Raw genomic sequence first — 20234 nt, 5'->3', positions numbered from 1 at the left:
TATTATTTACAATAATGTCAGTGTAAGTGATTATTATTTACAATAATGTTAGTGAATAATGTAGTGAATTAGAATAAAGGTTTAATATTAAAAAGAATAATAAGAATAAGAATTAAAAAATGTAATAATAATAACAGTAAGAAGAAAAATAGAATGAAAAAAAAATTACAATAATAATAATAAAAAGAAGAAGAAGAATGATGGGGTTCATTAATATTTCCTCTTATTCTTCTTCTTCTTCTTCTTTCTCTTCTTCTTTCCATCTGTAAAAGTCCTCTTCAGGATTTCCTGAAAGAGAAATGCAGGAGTCAGAAATTAATTTTATTTCCTGTGTACACTGTGATGTGATGTAATGATCCATTTAGATATGAATCAATATCAGAAATTTTCATTAAAGATCCTCACCGGAATGACACCAGCTTCTCTTGCCTGCAGTAAGGCGTCCATTTTATCCACCTACAAACGTACACACACGCACATGAGGACAGAGGGAGTAGTGGGTGGGGCTTTGTTTCCAAATGACTAAAGTTAATACATCATGTCAAAGATATTTACGAATCTGATATGAAACACTTGCTATGTAATCTATAATCTAATAATCTATCATACACTATCTTTAGCATGTAATATTAAGCATGCAGAATATTGGTATTGTTGTGTGTGTGTGCTTTTTGTTGTGTTTCGGACCTGGAGTGGAACCGGAACTCTGATTTCTGAGACAGCTGTCTCAACGGCTACCTCCACCTTGGGCTCATTGGCCCTGCATGTCTCGACCTTGGGCTCCTCGGCCCCGCGCGCCTCCACCTTGGGCTCCTCGGCCTTGCAAACCTTCGCCTTGGGCTCCTCGGCCTTGGGCTCCTCGGCCCTGCGCGCCTCCGCCTTGGGCTCCTCGGCCCTGCGCACCTCCGCCTTGGGCTCCTCGGCCCTGCGCACCTCCGCCTTGGGCTCCTCGGCCCTGCGCACCTCCGCCTTGGGCTCCTCGGCCCTGCGCACCTCCGCCTTGGGCTCCTCGGCCCTGCGCACCTCCGCCTTGGGCTCCTCGGCCCTGCGCACCTCCGCCTTGGGCTCCTCGGCCCTGCGCACCTCCGCCTTGGGCTCCTCGGCCCTGCGCACCTCCGCCTTGGGCTCCTCGGCCTTGCGCACCTCCGCCTTGCGCACCTCCGCCTTGGGCTCCTCGGCCTTGCGCACCTCCGCCTTGGGCTCCTCGGCCCTGCGCACCACCGCCTTGGCCTCCTCGGCCCTGCGCACCTCCACCTTGGCCTCCTCGGCCCTGCGTGCCTCCGCCTTGGGCTTTTCTGGCTTGGGCTCCTCGGCCTTGCGCGCCTCCGCCTTGGGCTCCTCGGCCCTGTGCACCTCCGCCTTGGGATCCTCTGCCCTGCGCACCTCCACCTTGGCCTCCCTGGACCTGCGCACCTCCGCTTTGGGCTCCCCGGCCTTGCACACCTCCGCCTTGGGCTCCTCGGCCTTGCACACATCCGCCTTGGCCTCCCTGGCCCTGCGCACCTCAGCCTTGGGCTTCTCGGCCCTGCGCACCTCTGCCTTGGGCTTCTCGGCCCTGCACACCTCTGCGGTGGCCTCCTCGGCCCTGCACACCTCCAACTTGGGCTCCTCGGCCATGCGCGCCTCCACCTTGGGCTCCTCGGCCCTGCGTGCCTCCAGCTTGGGCTTCTCGGCCCTGCGCACCTCCACCTTGCGCTCCTCCCAAGACCTGAAGTACTCGATGGTGCTATAACACAACAGAGAAGCTGCACTTAGAGTCTAAACCCTGCTGTTAGAAGTTATGTCCTCAGAGTTCAATAAATAAATCTTAAATGCAATTAGTTTAAACGGAATGTAAAAAAATCCTGACATTTGAACCCTGGCTGGTAAAAAGACACTAATTGACACGTGACTTACACTTGGCGGTCGTTCAGGAGTTTCCCGTTCAGCCGTTCGATGGCCAGCGCCGCCGCCTCCGCTGACTCGTACTGAACGTACCCGTAACGTTTTGATTCCACAACCTTCAGGAGAAACACAGTGTGTCAACACACAACAACACACTAATCACACAACACAGATATTCAGCTATTCATATATATATTCATATATAACAGCGCAAAGCTCGAACCTTGCACGACACGATCCTCCCAAACACAGAGAAAGTGTCGAAGAGGGAGGTGCAGTCAATGGACCAATCAAGGTTCTTAATGAAAATGTTTCCTCCCTTGATGGGCTTGGCGGTGGGTTCCCAGTGAGACCACATGACGCGCATGGGTCTCCCCAGGAGCAGTTCAAAATTGAACATGTTGATGGCTCTCTCAGCTGAGGGAACAGAAATAAGCCATTCATTTTTAATTAAAGTCTATTATAGTCTATATATAACTCATCAAAATATCTTTTCATATCTTTTTAGTACCATTTAAAACATGACCATATCCATATAGTAAAACTAGAAAATACTACAGTAGTTACACATGTAGCCTTAAATCTGCTGCAAAAACAGGTAAGAAACAGTGTAGAAAAAAAGAAAAGGTTTGTTTTACCGTCATCTCGATAGCGGAAGTTGACGTACGCATATCCGAGAGGAGAGCCGGTCTTCCTGTCCCTGCAAATGTGGACAGACTGGACGTGTCCTGCAGGTCTAAATCTACTCGAAAGTATCACCTCAGATACTTCAGGGTGAAGATCTTTAACAAACAGTGCAGCCATTGTATAATAGAGTTAAAACTCTGTTGAAATAACTGCTAAACGATGTGAAATGCTGCTAAATGAAGTAAAATGCTGCTAAAGGATGTAAAATGCTGCTAAAGGATGTGAAATGCTGCTAAATGAAGTAAAATGCTGCTAAAGGATGTAAAATGCTGCTAAATGATGTGAAATGCTGCTAAATGATGTGAAATGCTGCTAAATGATGTAAAATCGCTATTAAATGCTGTAAATCTCTGCTACACAAGGGGCACTGTTTCTCTGTCGATAGGTAAAGCTGGTCTGAGGATGGTTGCTATGTACGTCGTCAGGTGATGCTCAGAACAGAATTCGGAATGTTTTGGTTTTTTAACACATGGTCAGTCATATGACCTCATATGACCTCAAATGACCTCATGACATCATGTAGAATATTAAGCAGTTAATTTACAAACCCCAATAATGAATCCAATTCAAAATGGCTTTTAATATTAATATAGAAACACTGTATAGGCCTGTACAGGAAAGAGGCTGAGCTGCAATTAATCCCCAAAAAACATTCACTGACTATATTTTCAATGCATAGATATTAACCTAACGTAAACACTACTCCTTGAAGCTGCATTTAAACTGCATTTTGGAAGGTCAAACTCGCGGGCACCATTGAAGGCCACTATACGGAGAAAAATCCTGAAATGTTTTCTTAAAAACATCATTTCTTTACGACTGAAGAAAGAAAGACATGAACATCTTGGATGACCAGGGGGTGAAGAAATTATCTGTAGATTTTTGTTCTGGAGGTGAACTTCTCCATTAAAGGATCTGCTGCTAACATCTTGGTGCCAGATACCACAGCACACCTTCAGGGATCTAGCAGAGTCCATGCCTTGACAGGTCAGGGCTGTTTTGGCAGCAAAAGGATGACCAAAACAATATTAGGCAGGTGGTCATAATGTTATGGCTAATTGGTGTCGAATTTTTTACTAATTAATGAACATCTTTTTTTGTTGTTGTTGTTGAGTTGCATCCAATATTGTGGAACATCACTGAAGCAATTTATCCACATTATTCCAGTTATAAAGGATCATGATCTCACCAACCTCTTGATTTTTTGCTCTTTTAAAGTTTTAGACCAAAATGTAACGTATCCTGTTACAGAAAAAACACAAACAAACCTTATTAGAAAAGCACTAAAACTGGAGACTCCTTCCAAATATATTACACATTTCCTCATGAAAAGCTTCAACAGATCACCAGCCACACCCTTTTTTTAATGAATGAATCTGACCAATCAGAATCAAGCATTTAAAACCAAAACAGTGTAGTATGTTTTATCCTCCCCACATTACTATAGGATTCTGTAGCGCTGGAACAAAGCTGCACTGCACAGTTTACACAGACGGAAGGTTTCCAAAACACCGGATTCGACCGAGGAGCACGTGAAGAAATTTTAAGATAATCTACGAGTGTGATGAGATAAACATTATACTGGTTATTTTCTAGGTTTATAATGTAACTATAATGATACAGAAAGGGCTAGAAGTCTGTGTAGCATTATGGGGTATCTGCACCTTTGGATTGGGTCTAATAAAATACGCATCACACACACACACACACTCATGGAACAGTCGATCATTTTATACCTATAAACTAAGTGTATCTAATAATCCAGCAGTTTAGTTTATAACAAAACAAACAGGAAAATTTTGTGCTTCAGCTTCGACTTCCTTTATTGTCAATCACATGAACATTTTGTGATTGAGAAAGTGAGAAACGGCAGCAGCTTTCTGCTGAGGTCTTCACACACTTTAAGGCTTTTCACACCAGATCACACCAGAATCACTAAATATTTCAGTTTAAACTCTCTATCTTTCTCTCTCTCTATTTCTCTTTCTCTTTCTTTTTGTCTACCTCTCTTACTCTCGTCTCTCTCTCTCTGTCTCTCGCTTTATCTATCTTTCTCTCTCTCTTTTTCTTTCTCTCTCTCTCTCTCTCTCTCTCTCGGATGAGGACACCAGAAGAAGAAGAAGAAGCTGCAGGAACAAATAAAGTGACATTGTCCCCTATTGAGGTCTGACCATTAGAAAATCACACCAGAATCACTAAATATTTCAGTTGAAACTTTCTGTTTAATGTTTCAGGTTAAAGTTGGACTCTCTGCACCTTTCATACGGAACAACACGTTAAGGTAGGTGTGTATTAGAGGTGTTTATTAATGTGGTCACCTGTACACTGTTTAAAAGCACATACCAGCAACACTCACTCACACACACACACACACACACCAGTGTTTAGTAAAGGAGGCTTTACTTCTTCCTGAATCGTCACTTTAAAGAGATTTTGCTGTAACAAATCCATAAATGCGAGTAAAAAAAATGAATTATAATCTTCCTCATCCCTGTCTCTTAATTATCTACAGTATTTCGTGTTATTTCTTATTACTGATTTATTTACTGCACTCAATTTTTAGAAGCTTCAAAGCTTTTATACCACATCTTGCTGCTTTTTAAGGCATATTGTCCTTATTTCATCTCAAAGTGTTTCCTCTATTCACATTTTAAAAACCCGTATTATAATATCCTTCAGTTTTCGTGTCTCGGGTAAAGAAAATAATTGCTGAGTTCGATTCTGTGTATAATGACCCACAGGCATCGGGCAGTGATTATATATTTATAAAAAAGCTGTACTTTTGTATAAAAAGCATCCACTGTGTGTAGATACCAGCTAGAAAACGTCCATTTTCATTATTATATGTATGTTATATTTATAATGTATATTTTTAGCCTTTATATATTTTTATTTTTCTCCTGATTGGTCAATTCATGGTCGTCATGGTTATGTTCAGAGTTGTCCACTAGAGGGCAGCAGAGATCTCGTTTCCCCAACCACAGGTGTATCTGAATAAATTAGAATATCATCGAAAAGTTGATTCATTTCAGTAATTCAGTTCAACAAGTGAAACACTATATTATATAGATTCATTACACACAGAATTATATATATATATTTTTTTATAAATTTTAAGTGTTTATTTTTTTTATTTTTATTTTGATGATTATGGCTTGTATGGCGTCAAATCCGCACTCGATACAAAGAGTATCGTACTCGTAAAAATAAATAAAACACGTGAATCACAAGGATGCTAGTTTGTTCTTTCCAGCATGCTAGTGTTTGTTATTCCAAAAATCACGCGTAGGGTTTTATGCAGATTAGGGGGCGGGATAAAAGTCCCCATTGGTCCGCTGCCTCTCAACCTACTGCCCTTCTCTAGCCAATCAGTAAAGTGACGTCACTGACGCGCGACTCTGCCGGTTAGTGTTTGAACCTGTCTTAAGCAAGTGAGATTTAATTAATCCGTTTAAAGTTTCTTATATGCGTGTCTATTGTAGTATCGTGTCAAACATCCTGTTATTATGCTAAAGAGTATTTTAATGAACTGGACAAGTGTATCATTGTACAATCATTAGCATCATAGCATAACGTTATTGTTGCTCAAACAGTAGAGATGTGTTCAGTTTCATCGTGATGAAATGTATAGCTTTAAAGTAATGTAATTCACTTTGTGTTTACTCTTATCTCTGTATTAACCCAGACTCTTAATCAGAGTCCTGTATCACCACGTCCACAGGCTCAGGTCAGTCAGATACAGGGTCAGATACAGGATCAGGTCAGTCAGATACAGGGTCAGATACAGGCTCAAGTCAGTCAGATACAGGGTCAGATACAGGCTCAGGTCAATCAGATACAGGGTCAGATACAGGCTCAAGTCAGTCAGATACAGGGTCAGATACAGGCTCAGGTCAATCAGATACAGGGTCAGGGTCAGATACAGGCTCAGGTCAATCAGATACAGGGTCAGATACAGGCTCAGGTCAGTCAGATACAGGGTCAGATACAGGCTCAGGTCAATCAGATACAGGGTCAGATACAGGCTCAAGTCAGTCAGATACAGGGTCAGATACAGGATCAGGTCAGTCAGATACAGGGTCAGATACAGGCTCAGGTCAATCAGATACAGGGTCAGATACAGGCTCAGGTCAATCAGATACAGGGTCAGGGTCAGATACAGGCTCAGGTCAATCAGATACAGGGTCAGATACAGGCTCAGGTCAGTCAGATACAGGGTCAGATACAGGCTCAGGTCAATCAGATACAGGGTCAGGGTCAGATACAGGCTCAGGTCAATCAGATACAGGGTCAGATACAGGGTCAGGGTCAGATATAGGCTCAGGTCAGTCAGATACAGGGTCAGATACAGGCTCAGGTCAATCAGATACAGGGTCAGATACAGGCTCAGGTCAGTCAGATACAGATACAGGCTCAGGTCAGTCAGATACAGGCTCAGGTCAGTCAGATACAGGGTCAGATACAGGCTCAGGTCAGTCAGATACAGGGTCAGATACAGGCTCAGGTCAATCAGATACAGGCTCAGGGTCAGATACAGGGTCAGGGTCAGATATAGGCTCAGGTCAGTAGGATACAGGGTCAGGGTCAGATACAGGGTCAGGGTCAGGGTCAGATACAGGCTCAGGTCAGTCAGATACAGGCTCAGGTCAGTCAGATACAGGGTCAGATACAGGCTCAGGTCAGTCAGATACAGGGTCAGATACAGGCTCAGGTCAATCAGATACAGGGTCAGGGTCAGATACAGGCTCAGGTCAATCAGATACAGGGTCAGATACCGGCTCAGGTCAGTCAGATACAGGGTCAGGGTCAGATATAGGCTCAGGTCAGTCAGATACAGGGTCAGATACAGGCTCAGGTCAGTCAGATACAGGGTCAGGGTCAGATACAGGCTCAGGTCAGTCAGATACAGGCTCAGGTCAGTCAGATACAGGGTCAGATACAGGCTCGGGTCAGATATAGGGTCAGGGTCAGATACAGGGTCAGATACAGGCTCAGGCTCAGATACAGGGTCAGATACAGGCTCAGGGTCAGATACAGGGTCAGGGTCAGATATAGGCTCAGGTCAGTCAGATACAGGGTCAGGGTCAGATACAGGCTCAGGTCAGTCAGATACAGGCTCAGGTCAGTCAGATACAGGGTCAGATACAGGCTCAGGTCAGTCAGATACAGGGTCAGATACAGGCTCAGGTCAGTCAGATACAGGGTCAGATACAGGCTCAGGTCAGTCAGATACAGGCTCAGGTCAGTCAGATACAGGGTCAGGGTCAGATACAGGCTCAGGTCAGTCAGATACAGGGTCAGGGTCAGATACAGGCTCAGGTCAATCAGATACAGGGTCAGATACAGGCTCAAGTCAGTCAGATACAGGGTCAGATACAGGCTCAGGTCAATCAGATACAGGGTCAGGGTCAGATACAGGCTCAGGTCAATCAGATACAGGGTCAGATACAGGCTCAGGTCAGTCAGATACAGGGTCAGATACAGGCTCAGGTCAATCAGATACAGGGTCAGGGTCAGATACAGGCTCAGGTCAATCAGATACAGGGTCAGATACAGGGTCAGGGTCAGATATAGGCTCAGGTCAGTCAGATACAGGGTCAGATACAGGCTCAGGTCAATCAGATACAGGGTCAGATACAGGCTCAGGTCAGTCAGATACAGATACAGGCTCAGGTCAGTCAGATACAGGCTCAGGTCAGTCAGATACAGGGTCAGATACAGGCTCAGGTCAGTCAGATACAGGGTCAGATACAGGCTCAGGTCAATCAGATACAGGCTCAGGGTCAGATACAGGGTCAGGGTCAGATATAGGCTCAGGTCAGTAGGATACAGGGTCAGGGTCAGATACAGGGTCAGGGTCAGGGTCAGATACAGGCTCAGGTCAGTCAGATACAGGCTCAGGTCAGTCAGATACAGGGTCAGATACAGGCTCAGGTCAGTCAGATACAGGGTCAGATACAGGCTCAGGTCAATCAGATACAGGGTCAGGGTCAGATACAGGCTCAGGTCAATCAGATACAGGGTCAGATACCGGCTCAGGTCAGTCAGATACAGGGTCAGGGTCAGATATAGGCTCAGGTCAGTCAGATACAGGGTCAGATACAGGCTCAGGTCAATCAGATACAGGGTCAGATACAGGCTCAGGTCAGTCAGATACAGGGTCAGATACAGGCTCAGGTCAGTCAGATACAGGGTCAGATACAGGCTCAGGTCAGTCAGATACAGGGTCAGATACAGGCTCAGGTCAGTCAGATACAGGGTCAGGGTCAGATATAGGCTCAGGTCAGTCAGATACAGGGTCAGATACAGGGTCAGATACAGGCTCAGGTCAGTCAGATACAGGGTCAGGGTCAGATACAGGCTCAGGTCAGTCAGATACAGGCTCAGGTCAGTCAGATACAGGGTCAGATACAGGCTCAGGTCAGTCAGATACAGGGTCAGATACAGGCTCAGGTCAATCAGATACAGGGTCAGGGTCAGATATAGGCTCAGGTCAGTCAGATACAGGGTCAGATACAGGCTCAGGTCAGTCAGATACATACAGGGTCAGGGTCAGATATAGGCTCAGGTCAGTCAGATACAGGCTCAGGTCAATCAGATACAGGGTCAGATACAGGCTCAGGTCAGTCAGATACAGGGTCAGGGTCAGATACAGGCTCAGGTCAGTCAGATACAGGCTCAGGTCAGTCAGATACAGGCTCAGGTCAGTCAGATACAGGTTCAGATACAGGGTCAGGGTCAGATATAGGGTCAGGGTCAGATACAGGCTCAGGCTCAGATACAGGGTCAGATACAGGCTCAGGGTCAGATACAGGGTCAGGGTCAGATATAGGCTCAGGTCAGTCAGATACAGGGTCAGATACAGGGTCAGGGTCAGATACAGGCTCAGGTCAGTCAGATACAGGGTCAGATACAGGCTCAGGTCAGTCAGATACAGGGTCAGATACAGGCTCAGGTCAGTCAGATACAGGGTCAGATACAGGCTCAGGTCAGTCAGATACAGGCTCAGGTCAGTCAGATACAGGGTCAGGGTCAGATACAGGCTCAGGTTAGTCAGATACAGGGTCAGGGTCAGATACAGGCTCAGGTCAGTCAGATACAGGGTCAGATACAGGCTCAGGTCAGTCAGATACAGGGTCAGATACAGGGTCAGGGTCAGATAACAGGCTCAGGTCAGTCAGATACAGGGTCAGGGTCAGATACAGGCTCAGGTCAGTCAGATACAGGGTCAGATACAGGCTCAGGTCAGTCAGATACAGGGTGAGATACAGGCTCAGGTCAGTCAGATACAGGGTCAGGGGCTGCAGGATCAGAGACAGACACATGCACTGATCAGGAAATGGCCAAGTCCATGCTGGTGCCATAATGAAGCACAGATTCCCCATGCAATGTTTCCAAGATGACCGTTAATAAAAGCTAGATATTCAGTTTTATATGAGTCTATGAAAGTCTGCTGCATTTCTCTTTATCACATTTTTGTCTCTTTCCCCGATATTTTCAGGAGGAAGACTGCCTGTGGAAAAAGAAGAATAAACACTGTTCCAGAAACCAGGAAAGATAACAAAAGCTTTAGTCTAAATGTTCAGGGCTGCCATTACAGTAGTGTTCTTGCTTATACAAGATGTACTTGTTTGATATATAAAATACAAATTTTTTTTGTATAATATTTTTAAAGTATTTGACTCTGCACTTCTGTTTCTGCCCATTGCAGTAGTTTTATTGCTGCAGTTTTTATAATTCTGTGTTGAGGGCTGTTACTGCTAGTTCTGTCCTATGTTGAAAAAAAGAAATAAATAAAATAAACTTTTATTAAACAGTGAGTGTTACTGTTTCATATTAAGCCCAGAGAGAGAGAGAGAGAGCTGTTTATTCATATTATAACAATGTCTTCTTGTCAGAGTCAAGCTCATAATAAGTCTTTGAATTAGAAATTATTTCTAGACTCTTTATTTCTGACTGTGTGTTAGAGACAGATCAACATCATTATGGAGTTGTATGCCACCACAAAAGCTGCAAAAGGATTTAGAGTTAAATGCATTGCAAAGTGATTCTATAAATGTAATTAAAACACATTTATTCCACAATTTGCTGCACATAGTTTAAAACTAATAAATACAGATCTCCTCCAAAGTCTCAGGATGGGGAGTTTGGGTCAGTATGTGTCCTAAACTGTGCCTGTGGTCACAGCATCCACTCAGTCTCTGTAAGCACAACCCCAGCACTCTGCTCCTCTAGGAAGAAAGCACCATGTCCTCCACACCTTCACAAAACAACTGGAAAGTTTAAGAACCATTTTAGACATAATACAACTGATTCCTTGGACAATTAAGGCATCTAACTATCGTATACATTGATATCGATTACATGTAGTGCGTAATCGCCCATCTTCTCACTTACTTAAGACAGGTTCAAACACTAACCGGCAGAGTCGCGCGTCAGTGACGTCACTTTACTGATTGGCTAAAGAAGGGCAGTAGGTTGAGAAGCAGTGGACCAATGGGGACTTTTATCCCGCCCCCTAATCTGCATAAAACTCTATGCGCAATTTTTGGAATAACAAACATTAGCATGCTGGAAAGAACAAACTAGCATCCTTGTGATTCACGTTTTATTTATTTTTACGAGTACGATATTTCTGGCGCGGTAGAACCGCTCTCGCGATACTTTAATGTCAAACACCTATCGGTCTGCACAGCGCCGCTTTAAGTCGAACACACCTACACACACACCACGTGACTAAAATACATTACAGCCCTGAGCATGACAGCAGTAAAAAAACTGTCAGAAATCACAACAATCTTATTATTCAGATAATAACCTAACTTTTAGTTTTTAATGTTAACACAGTTGATAAAAGTCGGCTAACAAATGTATGTTGTGTCAAAAAGGAGGCCCACTGTCTGATTCTGAAAACCCCTGACATAAGGACCCTTTTGAATATTATTCCATACTCAATATGTACAAAAGCCTTCAATTAAATAAGCCTAAAGATAGATCTAAATAAAATAGAAACTGTTAAAGTGCTATGACATTACAGTCTGAACATCATGACTTTCTATTATTCAACTAATGCAGAATTTAAGCTAAAATAAATACATGACTTAGGTGAACAATGGACCAGAACAGACTCCATCATTCAGCTGTTCTGTCTATTGATAAAGGAATTCTCAGCACTAGAAATACTAGTATGGTAACTGACCGTTTTGCTCAAGTCAAGTCTCGGAGATACTCTCTGATGATTCCACCCTCAAAGAAATAGGATAGAAAAGTCACCAAGAGCATGAAGTAGACAAGATACAAGCAGCAAGACAGATGAGAGAACAATAATAAGTGTATATAGATTATTGTAAAATAATCTTAATAATAATAAAGGACCTACACGGCACTGCTTCACACACAAGCTGTAAAAGAGATAATATTGCATGGCATACCTGTGTGAGATTAATTTGTGTTTATTATTAAACAATATCGCCCTTGCAAAACGTGCTATTCTTGCTGACCCCCTCTCCCTAATTAACCCCTGATGTTTCGGGCTCAGCCCCTGATGTTTTCAAATCCTAGAAACGCCCCTGGTCTTGACATAATATCCTGATTATATCCATTTCATCCAGATCCAGGTTGTAAGTGTCACATACAGGGGTTAAAGGAGGATGTGAGTGCAGATATTTAGTTTAAACTAGCAACATCAACAGTTACAAGACAAAGAAAGAATGAACCAATACCAAGCAGGTGAACATGATCATGGGGAAAAGTAAAAACAAGTTTAAAAGGTGAGCAAGGCTGCCCTCTGGTGGACTGGGGAAGATTTTCCCTAGTGACCGGAACTCAGAAAGTTGTTAACACTTATGCATACTAATGTATACTGCAACCTTATACACAAGTGTAGAGAGCAGTATTATAGACAGAATATAATATTACACAGAGCAACAACACAAAACGGATTTCTTGTTGCCATTTTTTTTTTGCTTAAACTGTGATTCATTTCCTATAAAAGCAGAACTAGCTGCAATGTTTCTATTAATATGCTCAGTCTAATATATTACTGTTTCTACAATTGAGGCCAAAGGTTTATATAAACTTATAAACTTGTACTGATATTCATCTCCCAGAGAAAGTAGTAAATAATTAAATGTCCTATAACAACGATATATATATATATATATATATATATATATATATATATATATATATATACACTATATTGCCAAAAGTATTCGCTCACCCATCCAAATAATCAGAATTACTTCCATGGCCACAGGTGTATAAAATCAAGCACCTAGGCATGCAGACTGTTTTTACAAACATTTGTGAAAGAATGGGTCGCTCTCAGGAGCTCAGTGAATTCCAGCGTGGAACTGTGATAGGATGCCACCTGTGCAACAAATCCAGTCGTGAAATTTCCTCGCTCCTAAATATTCCACAGTCAACTGTCAGCTGTATTATAAGAACGTGGAAGTGTTTGGGAACGACAGCAACTCAGCCACGAAGTGGTAGGCCATGTAAACTGACGGAGCGGGGTCAGCAGATGCTGAGGCGCATAGTGCGAAGAGGTCGCCAACTTTCTGCAGAGTCAATCGCTACAGACCTCCAAACTTCATGTGGCCTTCAGATTAGCTCAAGAACAGTGCGCAGAGAGCTTCATGGAATGGGTTTCCATGGCCGAGCAGCTGCATCCAAGCCATACATCACCAAGTGCAATGCAAAGCGTCGGATGCAGTGGTGTAAAGCATGCTGCCACTGGACTCTAGAGCAGTGGAGACGTGTTCTCTGGAGTGACGAAACGCGCTTCTCCATCTGGCAATCTGATGGACGAGTCTGGGTTTGGCGGTTGCCAGGAGAACGGTACTTGTATGACTGCATTGTGCCAAGTGTAAAGTTTGGTGGAGGGGGGATTATGGTGTGGGGTTGTTTTTCAGGAGCTGGGCTTGGCCCTTTAGTTCCAGTGAAAGGAACTCTGAATGCTTCAGCATACCAAGACATTTTGGACAATTCCATGCTCCCAACTTTGTGGGAACAGTTTGGAGCCGGCCCCTTCCTCTTCCAACATGACTGTGCACCAGTGCACAAAGCAAGGTCCATAAAGACATGGATGACAGAGTCTGGTGTGGATGAACTTGACTGGCCTGCACAGAGTCCTGACCTCAACCCGATAGAACACCTTTGGGATGAATTAGAGCGGAGACTGAGAGCCAGGCCTTCTCGTCCAACATCGGTGTGTAACCTCACAAATGTGCTTCTGGAAGAATGGTCAAAAATTCCCATAAACACACTCCTAAACCTTGTGGACAGCCTTCCCAGAAGAGTTGAAGCTGTTATAGCTGCAAAGGGTGGACCGACGTCATATTGAACCCTATGGATTAGGAATGGGATGTCACTTAAGTTCATATGCGAGTCAAGGCAGGTGAGCGAATACTTTTGGCAATATAGTGTATATATATATATATATATATATATATATATGTATATACACATATATATATATATTTATATATCGTTGTTATAGGACATTTAATTATTTACTACTTTCTCTGGGAGATGAATGACAATAAATGTGTATCTATCTATCGTTATTCATTTATAATCATTAATATATATATATATATATATATATATATATATATAAATACATATATATATATATATTTATATATATATATATATATATATATATAAATGAATAATGATAGATAGATAGATACACATTTATTGTCATTTCAAAGTACAGGTTCATAGCAACAAAACGCAATAATCTATTTAATAGTGAGTGGAAGCAGACAAGCTGATGTACATGTAAAAAAACGACATGACCTGTTACATCAGAGTAAAAATTTTAAGCATCAGCAGCTCCAACAAGATAGGAATAAATGAAATAAACAAAAATTAACAAAATTTACAAAAGATATTTTAATCAAACTCTGTGTTATTAACATACAGCAATAATATCTAAAAAGAAAATTTCTATCAAATTGACGTGTAAATAAAATTGGCACTCGCATTCTAGATCGGACAAAATATATCTAATGAGATGTCAGATATTACATTCGCAAATGTATTCTAAAATATGGGAAAAGTTTATGAGAGTATATTGATTTGAGTATATTGAGAATATTGATTTGCTACATTAGCACCAAAACACACACACACCCCCACACCAACACACACATGCACACACACACACACACACACACACACACACACCCACACCAACACACACATGCACACACACGCACACACACACACAGACAGACGGTCACTTCACACGATGCAGAGTCTCTGCAATAACAGTGTACAATTTACAGAAGACGTACAGAGTCCCTATTTTAAGTAGACTGTGTGAGAGTACACTTTTAACACACACGTCCCAGACAGCCATACTGCATCCGCACCTCATCTTACCTTCCTACCTCAAACTGCCTCAAAGTTTTACACTGGTCCACTAATGTACAATTAATGTACAGATAATATTTCCATCTGCACTGAATGTAGTTTTGGTAATATAATGTTTGCACTGGTTCACTTTTTATACAATATTATACTGCACTATTACACAGTTAATATTTCCTCTTGCTTAAAATTCCTAGATTTTTCTTGATATTTATATGTTCATATTTTTATTGTAGTGCACCAGTACACCAAGCCAAATTCCGTGTACATGTAAAACCCGCAGTTTATAAAATACTATTACTGACCTGTAAAACACTAAATGTTCTCACACCACAGTACCTGATCGAACTTTTAGATATTTATGATCCGCCACGCCTACTCCGATCAAAAGGTGCAGGTTATTTGTATAGTATAGTGTAATGTAATATAACATAGTGTAGTGTAATATAGTATAGTGTAATGTAATATAACATAGTGTAGTGTAATATAGTATAGTGTAATGTAATATAATATAGTGTAGTGTAATATAGTATAGTGTAATGTAATATAATATAGTGTAATGTAATATAATATAGTGTAGTGTAATATAATATAGTGTAATGTAATATAATATAGTGTAATGTAATATAATATAGTGTAATGTAATATAATATAGTGTAGTGTAATATAGTATAGTGTAATGTAATATAATATAGTGTAGTGTAATATAGTATAGTGTAATGTAATATAATATAGTGTAGTGTAATATAATATAGTGTAATGTAATATAATATAGTGTAGTGTAATATAATATAGTGTAATGTAATATAATATAGTGTAATGTAATATAATATAGTGTAATGTAATATAATATAGTGTAATGTAATATAATATAGTGTAGTGTAATATAATATAGTGTAATGTAATATAATATAGTGTAGTGTAATATAGTATAGTGTAATGTAATATAATATAGTGTAGTGTAATATAGTATAGTGTAATGTAATATAATATAGTGTAGTGTAATATAGTATAGTGTAATGTAATATAATATAGTGTAATGTAATATAATATAGTGTAGTGTAATATAGTATAGTGTAATGTAATATAATATAGTGTAGTGTAATATAGTATAGTGTAATGTAATATAATATAGTGTAGTGTAATATAGTATTGTGTAATGTAATGTAATATAGTGTAGTGTAATGTAATATAGTGTAATGTAATGTAATATAGTATAGTGTAATGTAATATAGTATAGTGTAATGTAATATAATATAGTGTAGTGTAATATAGTATAGTGTAATGTAATATAGTATAGTGTAATGTAATATAATATAGTGTAGTGTAATATAATATAGTGTAATGTAATATAATATAGTGTAGTGTAATATAATATAGTGTAATGTAATATAATATAGTGTAGTGTAATATAGTATAGTGTAATGTAATATAATATAGTGTAGTGTAATATAGTATAGTGTAATGTAATATAATATAGTGTAGTGTAATATAGTATAGTGTAATGTAATATAATATAGTGTAATGTAATATAGTATAGTGTAATGTAATATAATATAGTGTAGTGTAATATAGTATAGTGTAATGTAATATAATATAGTGTAGTGTAATATAGTATAGTGTAATGTAATATAGTATAGTGTAATGTAATATAATATAGTGTAGTGTAATATAGTCTAGTGTAATGTAATATAATATAGTGTAGTGTAATATAGTATAGTGTAATGTAATATAGTATAGTGTAGTGTAATATAGTATAGTGTAATGTAATATAATATAGTGTAGTGTAATATAGTATAGTGTAATGTAATATAATATAGTGTAATGTAATATAATATAGTGTAGTGTAATATAGTATAGTGTAATGTAATATAATATAGTGTAGTGTAATATAGTATAGTGTAATGTAATATAATATAGTGTAGTGTAATATAGTATAGTGTAATGTAATATAATATAGTGTAGTGTAATATAGTATAGTGTAATGTAATATAATATAGTGTAGTGTAATATAGTATAGTGTAATGTAATATAATATAGTGTAGTGTAATATAGTATAGTGTAATGTAATATAATATAGTGTAGTGTAATATAGTATAGTGTAATGTAATATAATATAGTGTAGTGTAATATAGTATAGTGTAGTGTAATATAATATAGTGTAGTGTAATATAGTATAGTGTAATGTAATATAATATATTGTTATGTAATATAATATAGTGTAGTGTAATATAGTATAGTGTAATGTAATATAGTGTAGTGTAATATAGTATAGTGTAATGTAATATAGTGTAGTCTAATATAGTATAGCGTAATGTAATATAATATAGTGTAGTGTAATATAGTATAGTGTAATGTAATGTAATATAGTGTAGTGTAATATAGTATAGTGTAATATAATATAGTATAGTGTAGTGTAATATAGTATAGTGTAATATAATATAGTATAGTGTAGTGTAATATAGTATAGTGTAGTGTAATATAGTATAGTGTAATGTAATATAATATAGTGTAGTGTAATATAGTATAGTGTAATATAATATAATATAGTGTAATTTAATATAATATAGTGTAATGTAATATAGTGTAGTCTAATATAGTATAGCGTAATGTAATATAATATAGTGTAGTGTAATATAGTATAGTGTAATGTAATGTAATATAGTGTAGTGTAATATAGTATAGTGTAATATAATATAGTATAGTGTAGTGTAATATAGTATAGTGTAATGTAATATAATATAGTGTAGTGTAATATAGTATAGTGTAGTGTAATATAGTATAGTGTAATGTAATATAATAGAGTGTAGTGTAATATAGTATAGTGTAGTGTAATATAGTATAGTGTAGTGTAATATAGTATAGTGTAATGTAATATAATATAGTGTAGTGTAATATAGTATAGTGTAATATAATATAATATAGTGTAATGTAATATAATATAGTGTAGTGTAATATAATATAGTGTAATGTAATATAATATAGTGTAGTGTAATATAGTATAGTGTAATGTAATATAATATAGTGTAATGTAATATAATATAGTGTAGTGTAATATAGTATAGTGTAATGTAATATAGTACAGTATAGTGTAGTATAGTATAGTATAGTATAGTATAGTATAGTACAGTACAGTATAGTATAGTATAGTATAGTATAGTATAGTATAGTATAGTATAGTATAGTATAGTATAGTACAGTAAAATGTAATGTAGGATATGGTATGGTGCTATTTCATATAGAAGTATACTGTGGTGTTATATAGTATAGTGTGGTAAAGTATAGCGTAGAATATTATATAGTAATATAGTGCAGTATCTATTTTATTTAATTTTATTCATATATTATATTTATAAACAAGATCTGCTATGAACCCTTTGGTTTTGGTGGAAGTAAATGTTGCTGAGACAAAAGCGTTAAGCAATGATAGATTAAAATGCATCGATTAACAAGTTTTCATCAGTATTATTTAAGTAGAGTTTACTGTTATATTGTATTGTAGTGTAGCAGTGAAGTATAGTATACTTTAATACAGTATAATAGTGGGTGTAGTATGGAATAGTGTAGTATGGTATTTTGACATAGTATTCTAGTATATTTCTGAAATATTTATTATAAGTTAAATGTCAGTGTATATTTCTTTTAGTGCTAAATTGATCTTAATTAATTTTATTTCGGCTTTGTGTATATTTTTGATTGTGGGGACTGCAGTAATGCTGATGAAGAAACCCTCTGCTGTAACACAAAAATTCCCTTAAATTCCCTAAAAAGTCCATCCATCCGTCCGTCTATCCATCCATCCGTCTATTCGTCTATCCATCCTCACTAGTATCTGTCTGTCTATCCTGCAATCTATCTATACTCACTAGTAGCTGTCTGTCTATCCATCCTCACTAGTATCTCTCTGTCTATCCTGCAATCCATCTATACTCACTAGTATCTGTCTGTCTATTCATTTATACTCACTAGTATCTGGCTGTCTATCCGTCTATCCATCTATACTCACTAGTATCTGTCTGTCTATCCTGCAATCCATCTAAACTCACTAGTAGCTGTCTGTCTATCCATCTTTACTCACTAGTATCTGTCTGTCTATCCTGCAATCCATCTATACTCACTAGTATCTGACTGTCTATCCGTCTATCCATCTATACTCACTAGAATCTGGCTGTCTATCCGTCTATCCATCTATACTCACTAGTAGCTGTCTCTCTATCCATCTATACTCACTAGTATCTGTCTGTCTATCCTGCAATCCATCTATACTCACTAGTAGCTGTCTCTCTATCCGTCTATACTCACTAGTATGTCTGTCTATCCATCTGTACTCACTAGTATCTGTCTGTCTATCCTGCAATCCATCTATACTCACTAGTAGCTGTCTCTCTATCCATCTATACTCACTAGTATCTGTCTGTCTATCCATCTATACTCACTAGTATCTGTCTGTCTATCCATCTATACTCACTAGTATCTGTCTATCCATCTATACTCACTAGTATCTGACTGTCTATCCATCTATACTCACTAGTATCTGACTGTCTATCCATCTATACTCACTAGTATCTGTCTATCCATCTATACTCACTAGTATCTGACTGTCTATCCATCTATACTCACTAGTATCTGACTGTCTATCCATCTATACTATTGTCTGTCTATCCATCTATACTAGTATCTGTCTGTCTGTCCGTCTATCCATCTATACTCACACTAGTATCTGTCTGTCTATCCGTCTTTCCATCTATCCATCTAATCATCGATACTCACTAGTATCTGTCCGTCTATCCATCTATACTCACTAGTATCTGTCTGTCAATCCGTCTATCTATCTATACTCACTAGTATCTGTCTGTCTATCCATCTATACTCACACTAGTATCTGTCTGTCTATCCATCTGTACACACTAGTATCTGTCTGTCTATCCTGCAATCCATCTATACTCACTAGTATCTGTCTGTCTATTCATTTATACTCACTAGTATCTGGCTGTCTATCCGTCTATCCATCTATACTCACTAGTATCTGTCTGTCTATCCATCTGTACTCACTAGTAGCTGTCTGTCTATCCATCTGTACTCACTAGTAGCTGTCTGTCTATCCATCTATACTCACACTAGTATCTGTCTGTCTATCCATCTGTACACACTAGTATCTGTCTGTCTATCCTGCAATCCATCTATACTCACTAGTATCTGTCTGTCTATCCGTCTATCCATCTATCCTCACTAGCATATTTTTATCTTATTTTTATTAGATTATAAGATTTATTAAATGA

At 38.8% G+C, this 20234-nt stretch overlaps 1 protein-coding gene across 1 annotated transcript; it reads right to left on the bottom strand.

Annotated features, from left to right (window-relative positions):
• Positions 1-210: 210 nt before the first annotated feature.
• Positions 211-3027, bottom strand: LOC131361757 (uncharacterized). Its single transcript, XM_058403286.1, has 6 exons — positions 2523-3027; positions 2108-2301; positions 1897-2000; positions 1114-1726; positions 406-456; positions 211-288 (listed from the first exon to the last, which is right to left on the bottom strand). Exons 1-6 carry the CDS (start codon positions 2686-2688, stop codon positions 211-213), a joined length of 1206 nt encoding a protein of 401 aa, XP_058259269.1. The 5' UTR covers positions 2689-3027.
• Positions 3028-20234: the final 17207 nt, after the last annotated feature.

Source organism: Hemibagrus wyckioides, linkage group LG11 (genome assembly GCF_019097595.1).
Source record: "Hemibagrus wyckioides isolate EC202008001 linkage group LG11, SWU_Hwy_1.0, whole genome shotgun sequence".
Classification (NCBI taxonomy): domain Eukaryota; kingdom Metazoa; phylum Chordata; class Actinopteri; order Siluriformes; family Bagridae; genus Hemibagrus; species Hemibagrus wyckioides.
The sequence above is the reverse complement of the archived record's forward strand: the minus strand, read 5'-3'. Positions and strand labels throughout refer to the sequence as shown.

What these genes read in the sequence shown, in the direction of transcription:
- LOC131361757 (XM_058403286.1), bottom strand. Translation starts at nt 2,688, where the DNA reads ATGGCTGCACTGTTTGTTAAAGATCTTCACCCTGAAGTATCTGAGGTG. An exon ending in GGAGGATCGTGTCGTGCAAG is followed by an intron (nt 2,001 to 2,107) that starts GTTCGAGCTTTG and finishes TTTCTCCTGAAG; the next exon opens with GTTGTGGAATCAAAACGTTA. An exon ending in GAGAAGCTGGTGTCATTCCG is followed by an intron (nt 289 to 405) that starts GTGAGGATCTTT and finishes TTTCTCTTTCAG; the next exon opens with GAAATCCTGAAGAGGACTTT.